The 22,278-nt window shown below is 36.6% G+C and overlaps 1 protein-coding gene across 3 annotated transcripts in view; it reads right to left on the reverse strand.

Moving 5' to 3' along the window:
* The window catches only part of CNBD1 (cyclic nucleotide binding domain containing 1), a 468,077-nt gene that overhangs the window by 436,930 nt on the left and 8,869 nt on the right, over positions 1 to 22,278 (reverse strand). For all 3 annotated transcript variants that reach the window (XR_336323.1, XM_006160740.1, XM_006160742.2), the window contains exon 2: positions 8,038 to 8,110. Coding sequence is in view for 2 of the 3 variants with exons in the window: in XM_006160740.1 (XP_006160802.1) it covers positions 8,038 to 8,110 (73 nt within the window). In the remaining variant the exon portion in view is untranslated. The remainder of the gene's footprint in view (positions 1 to 8,037; positions 8,111 to 22,278) is intronic.

Consider the following 22,278-nt stretch of genomic DNA (forward strand, 5'->3'; position numbering starts at 1 on the left):
AATCATTATTGGATCACCCCAGGGTGGATGGTCATGCCGCAATCCCTTCTCCTCCATTCTCCTCTCGGGACCTTGGGCATGTACGCACACGCGCCCAGCGTGAGTTTTAAGCCACTGGGTCCGGGACGCAAACCGCAGTCGACTACATAGGAGTCCAGCGACATAGCCATTACGCTAACTGCTGGTTCCCAAATTTTCACCATCTTAATCCTATTACAATGGTGCAACATGTAAGACTTGGGAGAACGTGTTCGAACTGTAACAGGGAAGAATTGCAATGTAAGGACCCTGTACAGAGTGCCTCTGTCTGTCTCTTTTTTTTTCTCTTTCTATCTCTCTCATATTAAGCAAATACACTTTTTAAAAGAAATTAAGGAATGCAGCAAAAGCAGATGTAAGAGAAATGTTAACATTAAGCATTGTTTACAGCAAAACCAAAAAAGGTGTCAAACAACCTAACGTTATATCTCAAGTAACTGAAAATGTAAAAACAAACTAAATCCAAAATTAACAAAAGAAATGAAATAGAGAGCAGAGTATAAATAATAATTTAAAATATGAGCAAGGCTAAGAGTTTTTTTAAAAAAAATAAAACAAAGCTAAACAAAACTTAAAAATCTTTAGCTAGGCTTACTAAAAACATAAGACAAAAATCACAAATGAAAGAAGAGGTGTAATGATTTGAATATCCCCTCCAAAATGCATGTTAGAATTTAATTGCCATTGTGAAGGTATTAGAAATTGGGACCTGGGACCAGCAGCTGGTGTAGTGGTTGGGGCTCTGGACTCCCATATGGCCAACTGTGGTTTGAGAACCAGACCCAGTGTCTTGAAACTCACAGCAGACCTGTGTGGACACACGCCCCAAATCCCAAGAGAATGGAGGAGAAGGTATTGTGGTGTGGCCATCTTCCCTGATGCATGGTTTCTCACTATCTCTTTGTCTCTCTCCATGACTCTGGCAAGTGAACACACCCTATAGTCAAAATAAAAGGGGTAGTGGAGGATCTTTAAGAAATAAAAAATACCATTTTTACAGTAGTTTCTTGGTTATTGTAAGAGTAGTTTCTTCATAAAAGGATGGGGTTGGGCCCTCCCTCTCTTGCCTTCTCTTGCACAAGCTTTCTCAGTATGCAATGCCTTCTGCCATGTGCCCACCCTTGGCAGATGCCAGTGCCATGCATGCTCTTGGACTTCTCAATCCCCAGAATCATGAATCAAATAAAACATCTGTCCTTTCTAAATTATGCAGTCTTGTTGTTTTGAAATAGCACCAGAAAATAGACCAAGACATTAGACCTCAGAACTGATAACACTACAAAGGATTGTGGCAGACTACCATGAACAATTATATCCCAAACAAATGGGATAACCTAGAAAAAAATGTATGAACTTTTAGAAACAAACTTCAAAGACTGAATAATAGACAAATAAAAAATTTGAACAGACAAATAAAGAGTAAGGATACTAGATCAATAATAGAAAGTTTCCTGTCAAAGAGAAGCCCAGAACCAGATGCCTTGGCAGCTGAATTCTACCAAACGTTTTATATTTGGTAGAACATAAATCCTTCTCAGACCCTTCCAAAAATATGAAGAGGAGGAAATACTTGTAACAAGGCAAGCATTACCCTAATCCCAAAGCCAGCTGAGGACACGAAAAGAAAAAAAATTACAAGTTAATACTTCTGATAAAGGGCCAGCTGGTGGCATGGTGGTAAAGGTGGTTTCACATGGCCAATTTCACAGTTAGAGTCCAAGATCCAGTGGCTTAAAAAAAAAAAAAATCAGGTACATGTGCACTCATCCCCAATAATTCAAGAGGAGAGTGGAGTAGAAGGTATTGTGGCAAGCTCATCCACCCTGGGGGATGCTTTCTAACCTTCTCTTTCTCTTTCTCATTCTCCCTGGTAAGAGTACATATTGTGTGACAAATTTTAAATAATAATAACACTGAATATTCCTGATAAAAATAGATATAAAACTGCTTAGTTTTATATTTTATTACAACATAGTAGTAATATTCAATAGCATATTAAAAGTATCATTCACCACAATTGAGAGAGATTTATTCCCACATTGCAGAGATGGTTCAACATATACAAATCAACAAAAGCAATTAAAGATATTAATAGAATGAAAAACAAAAATAATAATACTCTCAATAAATGCAGAAAAAAGACTGGACAAAATTCAACAACCTATCATGATAAAATTCTGAACAAAAAATTGGCATAGAAGAAGTATTCCTCAAACAATAAAGGCCATTTATAACAAGCCCACGGGTAACATCATGCCCAATGATGAAATGCTGGAGGCTTTTCCTCTAATACCAGGAACCAGACAAGTGTACTTGCTTTTGCCACTTTTATTCAGTATAGTACTATGAAGTTCTAGCCAGAGTAATCAGGCCAAAAAAGGAAATAAACGGCATATTATTTATTGGGAAAGGAAGAAGTGAACTGTCTCTGTTGACAATTTGACCTTATACAGAGAAAACCTAAAGATTCCACCAAAAAATTGGTAAAAATGATAAATGTGCTAATTAAAGTTGCAGGACACAGAAAACAACATAAAAATCAGTAGCAATTCTATACACTGACAATGAGCTATTTAAAAAAAATTAAGAAACAATTAGATTTTTAATAGCATCGGTCATTAAATCTATTATTTTGCATGATTATTCTGATTTATTTTATATATTTAATCATTGTACAACACTACAGCTTGTAAAATGAATCAACCAACATGAATACATTTTACCCCAGTCCAGTTGAAGATATCATACATGTTTTTATCAACAGACAAACCTTCATTTCTGTGTCCCCTAAATAACTTCTCTCACTATTTTACTCCTTGATTCCTTTCCTCTCACTCACCCCCATTGTCCATCCTCTTCCCACACTGTCTCCAGTATCCGTAACCATTTTTCATGCTTTTAGGACCTCTAATATTTCAGTTTCCATCATAGAGTTTTTATTCTTATGCATGTATTATTTTGATATTTCTGTAAATAAAATAATTTTTTACCAAAATAAATAAGACAAAAGTAAATTTAACCAAGAAAGAGAAAAATCTGTATACTAAAAACTATAAAACACTTACTAAAAGAATGAGGAAGGGACCAGCAGTTAGCATAATGGTTATGTCACTGAACTCCCATGTAGTTGGCCACGGTTCGAGTCCCGGACCCAGTAGCTTAAAACATGCCAGGCACGTGTGTGTGCGTGCCCAAGATCCTGAGAGGTAAATGGAGGAGAAGGGATTGTGGTGTGGCCATCCACCGTGGGGGGGTCATTTCTAGCTTTCTGTCTCTCTGTCTCTGTCTGTCTGGCAAGCGAATGTGCCCTATAGCAAAAACCTCTCCAATGAAAAAAAAATGAGGAAAAGACAATAGAAAGATATTCTATGTTCATGAATTGGAAGAATATTGTTATAATGTTTATATAGAAACAATGCAATCTTTTTAAACATTTAATAACATTGTTCATAGAAATAGAAAAAGCAATTCTAAAATTTATATGGAATCTCTGAATAACCAAAGTAATGTCTTTTTTTTTTTTAGAGAGATTTTCACTGTAGGGCGCGTGCGCTCGCCAGACAGACAGAGAGAGACATAGAGACAGAAAGCGAGAAATCACCCCCCAGGGGGGATGGTCACGCCGCAATCCCTTCTCCTCCATTCTCCTCTCGGGATCTTGGGCACGCACGCACACGCGCCTGGCGTGAGTTTTAAGCCACCGGGTCCAGGACGTGAACCGCGGTAGACTACGTGGGAGTCCAGTGACATAGCCATTACGCTAACTGCTGGTTCCCCAAAGTAATGTTTTGAAAAAGAGCTAAGCTGAAGTATCACATTCCCTGATTTCAAAACATGTTACAAAACTATAATAATCAAAATAGTATGGTATTGTCTTAAAAGGACACAACAACAAGTGAAAGAGAATAGCAAAACCAGAAAAAAATATATACCTATGGTTAACAGATTTTCAAAAATGATGTCAAAAACACAATGGGCAAGAACAGCCTCTTCAGTAAATAGTGTAAGGGAAACTGGATAACCACAGGTGGAAGAATAAGCTGGGTCCCTTATATTACCTTTTATGTATGAATCAACTCAAAATGTACTATAGATTTTCAATGTAAGAGCTGAAAAGCTAAAACTATGAAAAGAAATTACTAGAAAATTCTGAGCTGAAAAGCTAAAACTATTAAAATAAATTACTGGAAAAGAAACACAACATAGGTTTAAACAGTGATTTCTTGAATAGGACTTCAAAGGTAAACGTAACAAAGAAATGGATGAAAGGAATTGCATCAAACTACGAAGCTTCTTTAAATCAAAAGAAAGAACAAGAGTGAGGAAACAGAATGGAAGAAATTAATAGCTAACCATACATCTGATAAAAAGTTAATGTCCTAATACATAGGCAATTCAACCAACTCAATAGCAAGAAAACAAATGACTCAATTTAAAATGATCAAAAGATCTGAATAGACATCTCTCAAAAGAAAACATACAGTCAAGAAGCATATAAATAAATGTTCCACATCATTATTCATTAGGAAATTGCAAATTACAGTCACAAGGACATATTATCTTATGCCTATTTTACTGGCTACTATAAAAATTATGAAATTTAACTAGTGTTAGCAAGGCTGTGGAAAAAAGAGAACATTTATACATTGATGGTGGAATAGAAATTACTACAACTATTAAGGAAAAGTTTATTTCTTCCAAAAACTAAGTAGATTTATCATATGATCCAGTAATTAACTTCTCAGTTATATCTAAAGAAATTGAAATCAGTATATCAGAGAGATATCTGTCCTCCCATATTCATTTCAGCAGTATTCATAATAGTCAAGATATGGAATCAACCTAAATAGCTGTCAGTGGATGAAGAGATGAAACGTGGTGCATATACACAATAGAATACAATTTAGTCTTCAAATAAAGGAAATTCTTTTATTTGTAATGACATGGATGAACCTGAAAATGAAATAAACCAGGCACAAAAAGACATGTACTATACAATCTCAAAATTTCTGCCTAACAGTAGAGAATAGAATGGTGGTTACCAGAGGCAGAGGGTTGGAGTAAAAGTACATGTTGATCAAAGTACACAGTTTGAGTTAGTTCACTTTTTTTCTTTTCTTTTTTCTTTCCTTTTTTCTTTTCTTTTTTTTTTCTTTGAGAGGTTTTTGCTATATTGTGTGTGCACTCACCAGAAAGACAGAGAGAGACAGAGAGACAGAAAGTGAGAAATCACCGCCCTGGGGGGGATGGCCACACTGCAATCCTTTCTCCTCCATTCTCCTCTCAGGGTCTTGGGCACACATGCACACGTGCCTGGTGTGAGTTTAAGCCACCAGGTCCAGGACTCAAACCTCAGTCAACTAGATGGGAGTCCAGTGACATAGCCATTATGCCAACTGCTGGTCCCAAGATAGTTAATTTTTTTTTGAGAGATTTTCACTGTAGGGCGCGTGCACTCGCCAGACAGACAGAGAGAGACATAGAGACAGAAAGCGAGAAATCACCCCCCAGGGGGGATGGTCACGCCGCAATCCCTTCTCCTCCATTCTCCTCTCGGGATCTTGGGCACGCACGCACATGCGCCTGGCGTGAGTTTTAAGCCACCGGGTCCGGGACACGAACCGCGGTCGACTACGTGGGAGTCCAGCGACATAGCCATTACGCTAACTGCTGGTTCCCAAGATAGTTAATTTTTGAGATATGCTACACAACAAGGTGTTTCCAAATAGCCAAGGAAATAAATTTCAAATGTCTCACCATAAAATAAATTTTAAAACATATAAACAAACAAACAAATAAATGGCGGTCTATATGTTACCTAGCTTGATTTAATCATTCTACACATGTATTGTAGAATTGTACACACGTATCAAGCATCACATTTTATCCCATAAACATATAAAACTATGTTCCACTAAAAGTAATACTTAAAAAAGGACTAGCTCTCTACGCAATACTAAAAAGAATCATACTATGAATATCCATCTATTTTAACTTATATATACTCTGTACAGATAAAATATCCATGCATATTTTGAAGTATTAAGAAGGTATTTATTTCTACTGCACATTAAGTTAAAATTCAATTTGAACCCTTCACTACTGGCAGACAGTTCAAGCAATAAAACAAATTCTATGCCCTGTTGTACCTTGTAGTCTATGAGGGATGAAAAGTTTTGCATCCAAGACTTTAGAAGTCTAAAGTGACACTATTGCCCTTTTGTTATTCCATTTTTGTCTTACCTTTGATCAAAAACATCCCAGGATAATATACCAAGATATTGCCCTTACTCTAATAGAAGAAAATATTTTTTAGAGTCAAAACAAGTCCTTTGTGAGTTTTGTATATAAAAATTTAAAGCCTTGAGTCATTTAGTTATCTCCTTTCAAAAAAAATAGAGAGAAAAAAATAGTGAGAAAAAGTATAGAGAGAAGTGTAGAATCATTGATCATTTTTAACATACAATATGTAAAGAAGTAATAAATATGGTAACAAATATGGAGGAATACTTAATACTTAACTATTTTCCCCACTTGTTGAAATCATTTGGAAACTGGGTGATTCAAAAAAAAAACCACTGGAATAATTTCTAAGAATTTCTTTCTGACAATTTGACTAAAAAATCTCAGTGAAGAAAAATATCTAGATTACCAAATCTTCATTAATTTATTTTTTTATTTTAAATAAATATTTATTTTCATATCTAATTTTTTATTTGTAATATTATATTTTCTTTCTAAAATAATGGCACAAAATCTATGTACAGATACTCTATAGCCTGTGCTCCCAAGACTCCCGTGTGTGCCAGCGCCTTAAGAGAACATGTCCAAGTTAGCCCTGTAGCACAGTGGTTAAGTGCTATGCATAGGAAGCCAGATCCCACACGGCTGAACATGGTTAGAATCCTAACCCTGGCAGCCTGAAGCACAGGCCAAGAGCATGTGTATGCATGCTCCAAACCAGGACAAAGAGATGGAGAAAAAAGGATTTTGGGTGACCATGCCCCATTGGAGGTTGTATACTCTCTCTCCCATCTCTCTGGCAAGCATACATACTCTCTGACAAGAGAGAGAGTGAGAGAAAATACAGCCAAGTCAGGAAGATCTAAAACTCTAAAGAAGGCACAATAAATGTAAGATTTAACAGGGAGAATGAGGTAGGACACTCAGACTGGGACTGACCCAGATGACTGTCTGATAAGAAAACTCTACCTGAGAGGGATTATCCTATCCAGCAAAAAGAAGATTGATTAAAATTATTAGGAATGGAATCCCTTTTAGTAGAAATCCAAGATATATTAAAGAAGCATGCCCTCTTCCCATTCACTGAGAAGAGAGCGGAAGATGTAAATAACTCAAAGTAATTAAGAGGAAGTGACTGGAGATATTTTAACATAGAGAATATTTGTAAACCTAAGGCTTTATCTCAATAATCCCATAAAAGGTGAGGCAGAGTCTTCCACTGATTGAAGGAGCGTGGGAGAGAGAATGGACACTGATGGATGTAGAAGAAAACAACGAGTTATAATTTCAAAAATCCCACTTGGAGAAAGGAGTTGGCAAGAAAATAGATTTCTAAAATTAGTTTCTTCAAGTATCACACAGCTCATGAATCCTGAGCTATGACCAGGGATATTTCCTAGTTCTCTGACTTCAGGATATTTCAAGTAGGCATCCCTTATTTCACTCAATATTTGTGTTTTCAAACATTTAAGACTTTTTCTCCTTATGATCACATTTTAAGTACAAGAGAGGACCCAGCTCAGGATGAGTTATGTTTGTTCCCTTCTAAATTGTTTCTTTAAAATATGACGTATCTATATATATTCTGCCCCTTTAATCTAGAGAAACAGCCTTCAGGTTTTCAAATGTTTTTATCTGTGTGGTAAATCAGGTAGCTCTGAGAGGCAGCAGTGGATTATTACTATACTTTATCCCTAAAACAAACATATTCATATTCATCTGAATGACAGGAAAAGAAAGGCAGGAATAACTCACCCCTGCTGCAGTCCTCTAATATGGCACAATGCATTCAACTGACCATAATTAATATGCTTAGGCATTTTCAATCCTGAAAAAAATCAATTAAAAATGAGTCATTTTCCATAATTTTATTAACCAAGTGTGTAAATAGAACTTAATTGCAAACATTCATCATAGTGAAAGAATTCAGTGACTACAGAAGTAAGGTATCAACAGTCTTTGTCTGATACACAAGCAGAATTGAACAAAATGATCAAAATGAGGAAAGAATTTAAGGTTTTTCATTGATGTCCAATCTTATCTAACCTGTTTTTAAATTCCTATAAATGCTGAAGTTTGCATGTGTCATTTAATATCACTACTCTGAAAGGAAGACTTTCAAACCCCACACTTTTACAATGCCAACTGGATACAGAACTTTAGACAGGACAATTTAAAAGAGAGTTTTCTTAATATCTTTTTACACCCCCCCCTTAGGTCATTCGTGTCTATGTGGGCCTATTCAATCCTTTTTCATCTTTGGCTATGCTCTTCTGCACACCACCTTCCTTTCTAGATTCTGTTTGCAATTCCTTCTGAAGTTCAAACCTAGGCAAATCAAAGAAGATCCCTTGAAAGCAGACAGATAGTAATCATAGCCAAGAAGCAAACTAATTGTTTATTGCCAAAATGAACTGACTTCCTTCGAATGAGATGAGAAGGGGGGGAGAACTGAGTATTATAAGCATCTTTACAATAATGGATACCCACATCGCAGGCCCACTGACTACTCCAGAATAATGAATGCTGTTTGAAAAGTTATTAAAAGAGGAACTGTTAATAAATATTAATTTATATATATTATTTCTTTCCTTAGTGAAAAGTTATTGAGAAAATCAGTATCTTACTACATTTTTCAAAAACTTTTTTAAAGAATCATTTCATTTATCTTTATTTATTTATTTTAATTTGACCAGAGAGGGACAGAGTGAGCAAGTGAGAGAAAGAGAGAGCAGGGGGAGGGAGACAGGAGTGAGAATGAAAGTGGCCAGGTCTGGGACTGGAACCATGGTCAGCCATGTAGGAGTCCAGTGCCCTTAACCATCACGTTACTTGCTGGCCCCAACATTTCTAAAAGGTTTTAAAATACATTCACTGACCACATTGTATTTATGAATAATTGAAATATGGTATGTCCAAATTTTAGTGTTTCCTGAGTCATAAAATTTGACTTTGTACAAACTTTTTGTAAACTTTTTCCCCCTTTATTCATAATAGGGCACTCATTTTCATGAGAGAGAGAAAGAAAAAGAAAGAGAGCCATGTGCACTCTCTTCCAAATCTGATCAAACCATGATCACCTCTTCCAGTCTTTCCAGCCCATTGGATCATAGGCACCACAAACAGGTTCAGAGTGTTTCAGGCCGACAGGGCTGGGGATTTGAAGCATGGTTGCCTTGCTTCAAATTAAGCTTCTCTTAAGCAGTGCATGCCAGCTATACCCGCAGAATCAGGAAACTAAACATTAGTTAGCAATGCAACAGATACTTTTACCTAAATATGAACATGAAATGAGGTAAATTGAAGCATGTAACTGACTGCTAGCCATATGAATCATACTATTTATTAAACTTGAAAATAGTGATGATGTGATTTAGGCATTTTTTTTATTGCATTACTAGTTAAGCCTTAAGAAATTAAAAAATGAAGTAATTGTATTTTAAGGTCATATGTAATCATTTATTTAAAATGAGACAGGTAACAACTTAGATATATCAAAAATACTTGTATGTACATTAGTATTTCTAAGATTAAAATTACATAAAAATTATAGGAGATTTTTTAAATAGGATTTTTAATTAAGAACTTTTAAGAAATATTACTTTAGTCCACTTTCCAAATGTTGCTCAGAAATAGGGTCGGTAATAACTTTAGTGAGAGGGTGAACAGGAAAGGGAGATGGTGCCATAGATATGTGGGAAAAAGTCAAGGTTGAAAAATCCTGACTGAAATAGAGGCTATAATGAAAAGTAATATTCTTCATTGTTCAATTAAAGCAGCTTACAAAAAAAATAACTGCAGGTCATTGATAAAGCTAAAATTTGCTAGCAAATAATAGAAAAAAATTAAAATATTATTTTGTTCTTTCTTTAAAAATAACCTGTCCTGAGAAGACCTATTAAGATTAAAGCTGAGATTTTGTGCTAGTCTTGGGACAGCAAGTAAACTCAAAAACTAAACAGGCAATATAGCACTCAGATCCTGTAAAAGAACACTTCAAGTCATCAAAAAATGTCTTCACTGATCTTCAGTCCTGAGAACTATTTGTTACAAGAGTCTTTATATGAGAGCAGTTCCGGACACCAGGCAGACTGAGGCTGCAGGCTCAACCCTACCGAAACTCCACGCATCCCCACCGTTCTTCCTCCTTGGACCCCAGGTTTGGACTCCAGGTTGGTTGCCTGGGACTTTAAGGCGAACCCACACCCCTCCCCACCCGAAACCCGGATCGAGCCGGCCAGCAGTTCCGGACCCCAGGCGGACTGAGGCTGCAGGCCCGACCCTACCGCAACTCCACGTATCCCCACCATCCTTCCTCCTTGGACTCCAGGTTGGTTGCCTGGGACTTTAAGGCGAACCCACACCCCTCCCCACCCGAAACCCGGATCGAGCCGGCCAGCAGTTCCGGACACCAGTCAGACTGAGGCTGCAGACCCGACCAACCTGGTACTGTCATTCATTGTCTGATCCCTTTCCACTAGCCCTTGGACTGTTTGAATTTTGGTGATTTGAGTAGTGCACGGCGCGCAACGCGCACCGCACGATTTTCTTTTTCCATTTTGTTTTTCTTTGCTCTTGGGGTGTTGCTTATTTGGTCAGTTGAAGGCTCACCACTCCCTAGAAACAGCGAGGATTTTGGGCCTTCCAGGGCTAGTGGCAACAGTTAATGGTAATTGTGAGTAATAGGTAGGCCAACCATAAGAGAAATCATCAATCTTCTAAGCCTGTACAACTTTTATGAATCAGAGATACCTGAAATAAGTTGGCAAGAAACATATAGATTACCTGATGACTAAAAACAATCGCAAAGGCTCAAGAAATATGAGCAACCAACAAAAGGCCTCTCCGTCAAGGGAAATCATCAATCCTACATCACCCACAGTCAATACAATGGACGTCGTGGACATGTCTGATAAGGAATTCAGAATATTTGTAGTGACCAAACTAACTGAGATGGAAGAGAAAAGAGACAAGGAGCTCCAGGAGATGAGGAAGTCCTTTAATGACTTGAAAGAAGAAATGGATACCCTAAACAAGAACCAGATGGAACTTCTAGGTTTGAAGAATGTGATAGAGGAAATCAAAACCTCCCTTGAAAGCATTAAATGTAGGTTAGACCAGGCAGAAGACCGAATCTCTAACGTAGAAGACAAAACATCTGACCTAGATAAAAGTATCAAGAAGATTGAGAAAACAACCATGAAAAATGAGGATAATATACGAGGAATACTGGACACCATCAAGCGCCCCAACATTCGGATAATTGGTATTCCGGAGGAGGAAGAAAATAATAAGGGCCTGGAAAATTTATTCCATGAGATCCTGGAAGAAAACTTTCCAAATCTAGAAAGGCATTCAAATATCCAGACCCAAGAAATACAGAGGACCCCAAGTAGAATCAACCCAAGAAGATCATCTCCAAGGCACATCATAGCCAGACTGGCAAAAACAACAGATAAAGACAAGATACTAAAGTTGGCAAGAGGGAAACGCCAGGTTACTTACAAAGGTCACCCCATCAGGCTAACATCGGATCTCTCAGCAGAAACAATGCAGGAAAGGAAAGAATGGGGAAGCATAGTCAAAGTGTTGAGTGAAAAACAATTTCAACCAAGAATACTATACCCGGCAAAATTATCTTTTATATGGGAAAAAAAGATAAAAACATTCTCAAATAAACAAAATTTGAAGGAATTTACCAACACCAGACCAGCTCTTCAAGAGGTTTTGAAGGGAGTACTATACCAGGAAAACTAAAAAATCAGAGACAGTTATACGAGAACAAAAAACAACTAAGAAAATGGCTCACTTAATGATAGGATCAGGTATGGAAATATCGATAATTACATTGAATGTCAATGGATTAAATTCCCCAGTTAAGAGACATAGACTAGCTGAATGGATAAGAAAACAGAAACCCTCTATCTGTTGCCTACAAGAAACTCACTTTATGGATAAAGATATACATAGACTAAAAGTCAAGGGCTGGAAAAAGATATTCCATGCAAATGGAAATCAGAAAAAGGCTGGAGTAGCGATATTGATCTCAGACAAAATAGATTTTAAAACAAAGACTGTAAGAAGAGACAAAGAAGGGCATTATATAATAGTAGATGGGGTAATCCAGCAAGAAGATATAACCCTTATAAATATCTACGCACCCAACTCAGGTGCGCCTAAATATGTGAAGGAAAGACTGCTGGAGCTAAAAGGAGACATAGGGAAAAATACTATAATTGTTGGAGATCTCAACACCCCGTTATCTCCTATAGACAGATCTTCTAGACAGAAAATAAATAGAGAGATACAGGACTTAAATGATACTATAAATGGAATGGGCTTGACAGATATCTATAGAACTTTCCACCCTACATCCACAACATATACATTTTTCTCACCCCGACATGGAACCTTTTCAAAGATAGATCATATATTAGGACACAAATCAAGCCTTTACAGATTCAAAGGCATAGAAACTGTACCCAGCATCTTCTCTGACCATGATGGAATTAAACTCAAGATTAATTTCAAGAAACAACCCCGAAAACACACGAACACATGGAAACTGAACAACCTACTTCTGAATGACTTCTTCACTACTGAAGAAATTAAGGCTGAAATAAACAAATTTATGGAAACAAATGATAATGAGGACACAAGTGTCCAGAACCTATGGGACACAGCAAAAGCAGTCATAAGAGGGAAATTCATAGCAATTAGTGCACATAAGAAAAGGATGGAAAGATGGCAAGTAGATAACTTATCATCATGCCTCAGAGAACTGGAAAAACAACAACAAACGAACCCCCAAAATGCCAGGCGAAAAGAAATAATAAAGGTTCGAGCAGAAATAAATGAAATAGAAAATAAACGAACCATACAGAAAATAAATGAAAGCAAAAGCTGGTTCTTTGAAAAGATCAACAAGATTGATACTCCATTGGCTAGACTGATCAAGAAGAAGAAAGAAAGAAACCAGATTAATCAAATATGTGATGAAACAGGCAATATTACCACGGACATAGCAGAAATACATAATATCATTAGAGGATACTATGAGCGACTTTACGCCAACAAACAAGATAACCTGGAGGAGATGGACAAATTCCTGGATGCATATAAACTACCAAGATTGGATCAGGAAGACATAGAGAATCTGAATAGACCTATAACAAGCCAGGAGATTGAATCAGTAATTAATAATCTCCCAACAAAGAAAAGCCCAGGCCCAGATGGCTTCACTTGTGAATTCTACAAAACTTTCAAGGAAGAATTAACCCCTATCTTACTAAAATTATTTCTAAAGATTCAAAAGGAAGGAAACCTTCCAAATTCATTTTATGAAGCCTCCATCATCCTCATCCCCAAAACAGATAAGGATATGACAAAAAAGGAAAACTACAGACCAATATCATTGATGAATATAGATGCGAAAATTCTCAACAAGATACTCGCAAATCGTATCCAACAACATATAACAAAGATCATTCATCACGACCAGGTAGGCTTTATACCAGGGATGCAAGGGTGGTTCAATATACGCAAGACCATAAATGTAATACACCACATTAACAGAAAGAAAGATAAAAACCATATGATCATCTCAATTGATGCGGAGAAAGCGTTTGATAAAATACAACATCCTTTTATGATTAAGACTCTCAGTAAGATTGGTATAGAAGGGTCATTTCTGAACACAATAAAAGCAATCTATGAAAAACCTACAGCTAATATTATACTGAATGGGGAAAAGCTGAAAGCTTTTCCTCTGAAAACAGGTACTAGGCAAGGCTGCCCACTTTCTCCACTGCTCTTTAATATAGTACTGGAAGTCTTAGCTATTGCAATCAGAGAAGAGAACAGTATTAAAGGCATTCGAATAGGCAAAGAAGAGTTGAAAATATCTTTATTTGCAGATGACATGATGGTATACTTAGAAGACCCAAAGGTATCCATGAAAAAACTGCTTGAAGTAATAAGTGAATACAGTAAGGTGGCAGGATACAAAATCAATATCCAAAAATCTATAGCATTTCTATTTATGAACAACAAGTTGAATGAAGCAGAGCTGAAGAAAGGAATCCCTTTCACCGTAGCCACAAGATGTATAAGATATCTAGGGATAAACCTAACTAAGAAAGTCAAAGACCTTTATAAAGAAAACTACGAGAATCTTAAAAAAGACATTGAAAGTGACATAAAAAAGTGGAAGGACATCCCATGCTCCTGGATTGGTAGAATTAACATAATCAAAATGGCAATTCTACCCAAATTAATCTACATGTTTAATGCAATTCCAATCAAAATACCAGAGATATTCTTCAGAGATCTAGAAAAGACAATTATAGAATTTGTCTGGAACCATAAAAGACCTCGTATTGCAAAAGCAATCCTGCGTAAGAAGAATGGAGTAGGAGGCATATCACTCCCTGATCCCAAGATATACTATAAAGCTGTGGTCATCAAAACAGCATGGTATTGGCATAAAAACAGACATGTGGACCAATGGAAGAGAATAGAGACCCCAGAAATAACTCCCAAAGCTTATAGCCAACTGATCTTTGACAAAGGATATCAGTCAATCCATTGGGAAAAGGAAAACCTCTTTAGTAAATGGTGCTGGAAAAACTGGGTATCCACCTGCAGAAAGATGAAACTGAACCCCCATCTTTCACCATTAACAACAGTCAACTCAAAATGGATCAAAGATCTGAACCTAAGACCTCAGACAATAAAACTACTTGTGGAAAATGCTGGGGAAACTCTGGGAGACATTGGAGTAGGCAAAGACTTCTTAAATAAGACTCCCAAAGCACAGGCAATAATCCCTAAAATAGACAAGTGGGACTATATTAGACTAAGAAGTTTCTGCACAGCAAAGGACACAGTAACAAGTGTGAACCGACAACCCTCAGAATGGGAAAATATTTTTGTTAAATATGCCTCAGACAAGGGACTGATAACGAGAATACATAGGGAACTCAAGTGCCTTATGCGAAAAAAAATGATTAACCCGATTAAAAGATGGGAAAGTGAGCTGAACAAAAGTCTCTCTAAGGAAGACATACGAACAGCCAAAAAGCATATGAGGAAATGCTCGACATCCCTCATCATAAGGGAAATGCAGATAAAAACCACAATGAGATACCACCTAACCCCTGTCAGAATGGCAAAGATTAAGAATATAAAAAGTGATAAGTGTTGGCGGGGATGTGGTGAAAAGGGAACCCTCCTACACTGTTGGTGGGAATGTAAACTAGTTCAACCACTGTGGAGAACAATATGGAGGTTCCTCAAAGATCTACAAATAGAACTACCATTTGATCCAGCAATCCCACTTCTGGGTATTTACCCAAAAGACAGGAGAACGCTCAGTCAGAAAAGTGCTTGCACATCCATGTTTATTGCAGCATTATTCACAATTGCCAAGACATGGAACCAACCTAAATGTCCACAAACTGATGAATGGATTGGAAAAGTGTGGTATATATACTCTATGGAATACTACTCAGCCATAAAAAATAACAAGACCCTGGAATTTGATAGAAAATGGTCAGATATGGAGGATCTATTGCTGAGTGAAGTCAGCCAGGCTATGAAAGAAAGATATTGTATGTATCCACTCAATATATACCGACTATCCGCATTCTATGATAGAGAGCAAAAAATCGGAGGACATAAAAGCAGTGAAGGTACTTAATGAGAATAGGACAGTGTGGAATGGGGTAAGTGAAGAGAAGAGGATAGAGAAAGATAGCAAGTGAACAATAGAGAGGCAGGACGTTAGTGAGAAACAGGGCTTATTAACTGTTGATGATGACATGTATAGTATTCTCAACTGGATTGGTCTGAGAAGTGTTTCATGATGGGCAAAGTATTTTTACAAGCAAAATGAGAAATAGCAATTGACTGTTTTAAAAAATAATTAGAATAAGAAAAATAATGATTGGGGAAAACATAGAAAAGATATTGAATGTTGAAGTGGGGAGATTAATGTCTCTGTACTGACTGACATGCATGGCATTCCCTTTTGAAAAAACAATGTAATACACTGTAAAGTTATATGTAATCCAATGTAATATAAAGAAGATTATGATGATAATTTAAAAAAAGAGAAAAAAAAAAGAAATGGAAAATTATTTGCTGATAACATGTATGTTGATGTGCTTGATTGAGCCAATATACAGTGTATTTTGGATGGAAAATTCATTTGTATGCTGTAATGATGTATAGTGAATTAATGTAAAAAATACATTTAAAGAGAAAAAAATAAAATAAATTTTAAAAAAAGAGTCTTTATATATAAGTGTTGAGCAATATAATGGATTTTGCCTTAGGAAGCCATTTCATTAAAAAGAAAAAAAATATATTTAACATGAAATTGTAACTTTGTAAAGACCAGATGCTGAGTTTTTTTAGTGATCAAATTTAATACAAAGATAAAGCTTAAAGAGTTCCAAAGAGAATGAAGTTTACCTTTATTTTCCAGTCTTATTTTTCTCTCATAAATATGTCTTAACCAGGCTTTGATAGAAGCAGAAAACGTTAACCCTATAATGGGGTTAAAATCAAGAGATTTAACCAGAGCAATCTTGAAAGTGAATTAGAAGTCTGTAAATAAGAGTGGTTACAGAGTAATCCTGAACTAGAAACCCACTGTACAATTAAAACACCAAAATCTTCATTTATGTAAAGCCTACAGCATATAACTGAAATGGAGACATTGAATTTGAATATTTTATGTGAGTGGTACATTGATTATACTTTGTTTCTGTGTTAACATTTGTTCCAAGAGATAAATATTTTCATATTTGTGTAGTGTGGTGAATTAACTATTCTTGTGATGGGAGTTACAGAGATTTGTTAAAAATGGTTTTTGGGTTGGGACCAGCAGTTAGCGTAATGGCTATGTCGCTGGACTCCCATGTAGTCGACCGCGGTTCGTGTCCTGGACCCGGTGGCTTAAAACTTACGCCGGGCGAAGGGATTGCAGCGTGGCTATCCCCCCGGGGGGGTGATTTCTCTCTTTCTGTCTCTCTGTCTCTGTCTGTCTGGCGAGCGCACGTGCCCTATAGCAAAAAAAAAAAAAAAAAGGTTTTTTTGTTAAATATAACTTCCCCAACAAGCTTTCACTGGAGAGTTAAATAAATATATTTTGCAAGAAGCTAAGCAGAAGCAATATAATTAAATGAAGACTTAGAAATGTTGTAAATTCACAGCCAGTGTTTACTAGGATACCAGGTTTATCTAGATTGTGAGAAAGGAAGGTGAAAATAAATACCGTAGCCATAGAGAAATGTCACAGTGACCATGTGAAAACATCACAATATGGTTAGCTAGAAAACTGAGGGATGAAACCTCTTTGAAGTGGTTGCAGTTCAGTAGGCCCTGCATATCTGCCCATCCAGTCTCTACCAATTCAACCAACAATGAATCAAAAATACTTGGAAAAAAATGTTTGCATCTGTAGTGGACAGGTATAGATTTTCCTTCTAGTCATTATTCTCTCAACAGTACCATATAACAGTCAGTTACACAGTACTTACATTGTGTTAGGTAGTTTAGCAATGACTTGAAGTACTTAGGAAGATACACATCTTCCTGTATAGGTTATGTGCAAATACGACCCCATTTTGTATAAGGGACTCGAGCATACAATACCGCTGGTATCCAAAGGTCCGGGTCTCATGGATACCAAGGAGCCACTATGCACTGTAAAAATTAATCTAGTGATAAATAGAACCTTGCTTAGTAATTTTCAAGCACAAAGGAGCAGCTCAGTAGTAATTGCAACAGAAACACTAGCAGTAAAGTTTATTGAAGGAGAAGGTCAATTGGGGCCTAGGATTAAAGTACTGAAGAAGAAGCTGGACAGGAGGGAAAAAGGACCCATCAGGTACTACAGTATGATGAATTCTTCTCACATACTTGAACAAGTGATCCAACTTAGAAGGAATATGTTTGTGAATAGGTATAAACTTGTTTAATAACAGGTTCTATTAATGGTTAATAGAATGGTTATTCACTTCTTTTCAACTAATTTTTTGTTGTTTTTCTAAACTCTCACAGTTAATTCTCCTTCAGGGATACTGAATAAACATGAAACAATTGAAGAATGTTAACTACAATAAATAAGCCATCGGGAGAAAAAGAAGAGTGACTAATCAAGGTTTGTATAAAAATGTCAGCACGCCAACGGGAACAATTGCCCAGGTGTGTCTATGCTGTTCCTGCTTTTTCTCTAGGTAGGTCAACATGTTAAAATAAACTGCATTAAGAGGAGAGGAGAGGAGAGGAAAAGAGAGGAGAGGAGATTAAAAAGAGAAAAGAACACTTTTATAAAGTGTTCGAATTATCAAAATAGCTTCCCTTTATATCCAAAAGTTTTGGGACAGTTACCTTTTATCTCTATTTCCTCAGATTAAGTTCATTTCTCCACCTATTATAATTTATCTTCTACCTTTATTATTTATTAATTGGCTTTATTAGAGACCTTGTAGTTTCTAGTTTAATAATCTCTTCTCACTCTTCGGTTTTATTCATCTCTGTGTGACTTTTGACACTGGTGAGATTTCTTCCTACTTGGGTACTGCAACACCAATGCCTCCTTTTTTGTTTCCTCCTTATTAGACTGCTCTACTGACTCCTATCTTCACTGATGTGGTATAAGAGTCCATTCTCAGTACTGCCATGATCTTAGTGTAAATCTTGTATATTCTTATTTGCACCCATATGCTCCATTATCACACATACATTTAGAATTCTCAAAACAACTGTCAGATCCAGATCAATAACCTGCACTCCACAAATGTTCATATAAATGTATCCAGGAAAATCAAACCCAAGGTAACTAAAATTTCACTCAAAATTCCTCCTACATTCCTCCTCAAAAACCTGATCTTTCTTCAAATTCTCTATCTGGGTTAAAAAAAAAAAATCTCTGTCACTTTTACCTCTATCACTAATTTGGAGATCCTGTTATGTCCTTTCCTCTTCAGAACCAATATATTACACAAAGACTGTCAATTCTACCTATTTTGAAATATATCTTCCAAATATGCCTTCTCTAATCCTAATGACAATTAAAGCCACTGAACAGGGTCATGTGGTTTGCACAGTGTGGAGTACCACTCACATACATGTGGCATGTCAGTCATGATTTAGGTGTTTTCTGAGCCCCTTTGTACTATTACAATGATCTAACTGGTCTCTACAACTCCAGCTTCTTCCTCTCCCAATGATCTCCTATGTTATTATTGCAATATTTTCTAAAATTACTATGTGATTGATAACTTTCTTGCTTGAAATCCTTCTAACCCTCTACAGGCTAAAGTTTAGACCATTTGTATGGAATACCATGACTTTTGTAATTGTGCCCAAGATAACTCCTCTGGCCTTACTGAACATCCTCATTTGTGTTCTTCCCTTATTCTCTTCATCTTTCAACAATATACCCTTCAGCTGCTCCTTAAACATACTTTGTCTTCTTAATACAATGTTCTCTTTGGTTCATTTCTCAACAAAACAAAACAAAACAAAAAAACTTTCATTCTTTTAGATCCACCTCAGAAGTTAACCTATATGTGACACTTTTTTTTTTTTTTAGAGGTTTTCGCTATAGGGCGTGTGTGCTCTCACCAGACAGACAGAGAGAGACATAGAGACAGAAAGCAAGAAATCACCCCCCAAGAGAGGATGGTCACGCCGCAATCCTTTCTCCCCTATTCTCCTCTCGAGATCTTGGGCATGCACGCACAAGCGCCTGGTGTGAGCTTTAAGCCACCGGGTCCGGGACTCGAACCACGGTCTATTACGTGGGAGTCCAGCAACATAGCCATTACGCTAACTGCTGGTTCCCAATGTGACACTTCTTAATACCCATCTTCTCTCGAAAAAGATACTGTATTTACTATAGGCATCCTCATATAACGACCAAATTGCAGTCTATTCAGCAAAGTCGTCAATAAGTGAGAAACTGAAAGGCAGATTTCGTGGTGTGTAATAGTGACACCACATTAGAATAATGTAATTTTATCCATACAACAAGCATACATTAGACAGGGTCTGAAAATGACAAGACACCACAACTCAATAATATAAATCCAGCATAATTATTTTTATTTATCTGAAAAGTATAATGGGTGGACAGTAAAGCATAAATGTATAAGCAAAACATATATAGCCTTGCATGACTGTGGAGGTTGTGTAGTAGTGCATATTAACCAATATGAGGAATGAGACAAAGACTGAGAAAGTTGTTTCCCAAGATACACAGGCTGAGAAAGGTGACTTCACATGCTGGAGAACTGTCATAAGTCCAACTCCTAGAGGTCTAGTCATTAAGCAATAAGTCACTGGTGGGGAGTGGCTGTATTAAGCTCTTACATCACCATGAAAACAGTGGCATTAAAGCAAGCACTATCTTTCTGTGACTTTTTCATTTATGTTCATGTTTCCTCCAATTTATCGTGATCTCCCCAGACCAACATCCATTTCCTAATCATCTATGAAATGCTAGAACTAATCTGAATGCTTAAATAAGTATTATTTGTGTAATTGTAATAAATAATTTTAAATGGCTCTAATTTGTCAGGCAAGGGTCAGTTATATGCCATGAAAGTCAAATAAAAACAATAATGAAGGTAAGAAAGTGAAAATAAAGTTGTTTAAAAGAATACATTGTACACTAAAAATTACCCTGCTTTGTGTACAGTATCATAGCTTAATCATTTTATCTCCCTTCTACATGAGATTGAAGAACATGTCAATGTCAATTTTGGCATTGAAAACGTGTAAGAGTCCACAAATATAAAGAATAAACAAAGGGAGTAGCATAACAAAGGGAGTAGAAGACTTGATCTTCATAATACAGAGGAATAACCATATTCCTAACCACAAACTCAGAATAGCAACCAAATAACAAACATCGATAAACTGTAAAAGGAATATGCATGCTTCTCTTGTTCGAGGAAATAAGCAGAGTCCTCCAGGGGAAGGTGGTATATCTCCAAAGGGCAACCAGTTAAATCTTACTTAAAGTGGGAAGGTTTTTATGTTTAAACAGACTAATGGGATGCCACACTGAACCTATATACAATGAATGCAGGGATGAACAAGGGTACCACATATATTTATATACTTTTTAATAATCGGGTTCCTGTCATTATAAGATCAAAGACAATGCTAAGTGGCAATCCACATATCTGATCTAGAACAATGGAGAGAAATAAATAGAGGCCAAATAACTACCCCAGAACTTTAGAGATATTAGGGACAATAGCAATAATTAGAGACATATTGTTCAAGGAAGAGTAGAAAACAGAGCTCAAGAGAAAGTGTTGAAAGTTTATTTGTATGTTATACCTGCTCACGATTCAACACTATTTTTTTCTAATAAATAACCTACCTTCAAAAAATAGCCATTATTCAAAATAATACTGAGATGTAAGTATAACATACAGTGAGACACAATTTATGTATCAAATAAAAGTCAAATTTTGTACATGAGAATAATAATTATACCAGTAAGTGGGCAAGTCTTATGCTCCTCGATGACATACACACACAAATACTCGCATATACAGGCTTGATGAAAGAAAAAGTTGCAAGGCATTAAAGACACGACAGTAGAAAGAATTTACAAATGAACAGGCTACATTCAAGAAAGAAGAGAAATATATTACAGAAGAAAAATTTACATGAGAAACAGCAAAAATGACAAAGACTTAAATATGATCACAGATACAGAGGCTAACACACTCATGTAATAGGGAATAAAACAACAACAAAGGACGAGATCCATGGCACGGCAGTTATACACTGCTTATGAGAAGCCAGATCCCACATGGTGACCATGGTTCAAATCCTTGGCCATGTCTGCCTGAAACATTTCAAGTACGTGTGCAAATGTCCAGGATCTGACCGGCTAGTGAAAGGGAATCACATGTGTTCAGACCTTGAGGAAGATACTCCTCTCTCTCTCTCTCTCTCTTTCCC

Source organism: Tupaia chinensis, unplaced genomic scaffold, assembly GCF_000334495.1.
Source record: "Tupaia chinensis unplaced genomic scaffold, TupChi_1.0 Scaffold000707_1, whole genome shotgun sequence".
In the NCBI taxonomy this organism is placed as follows: Eukaryota; Metazoa; Chordata; class Mammalia; order Scandentia; family Tupaiidae; genus Tupaia; species Tupaia belangeri.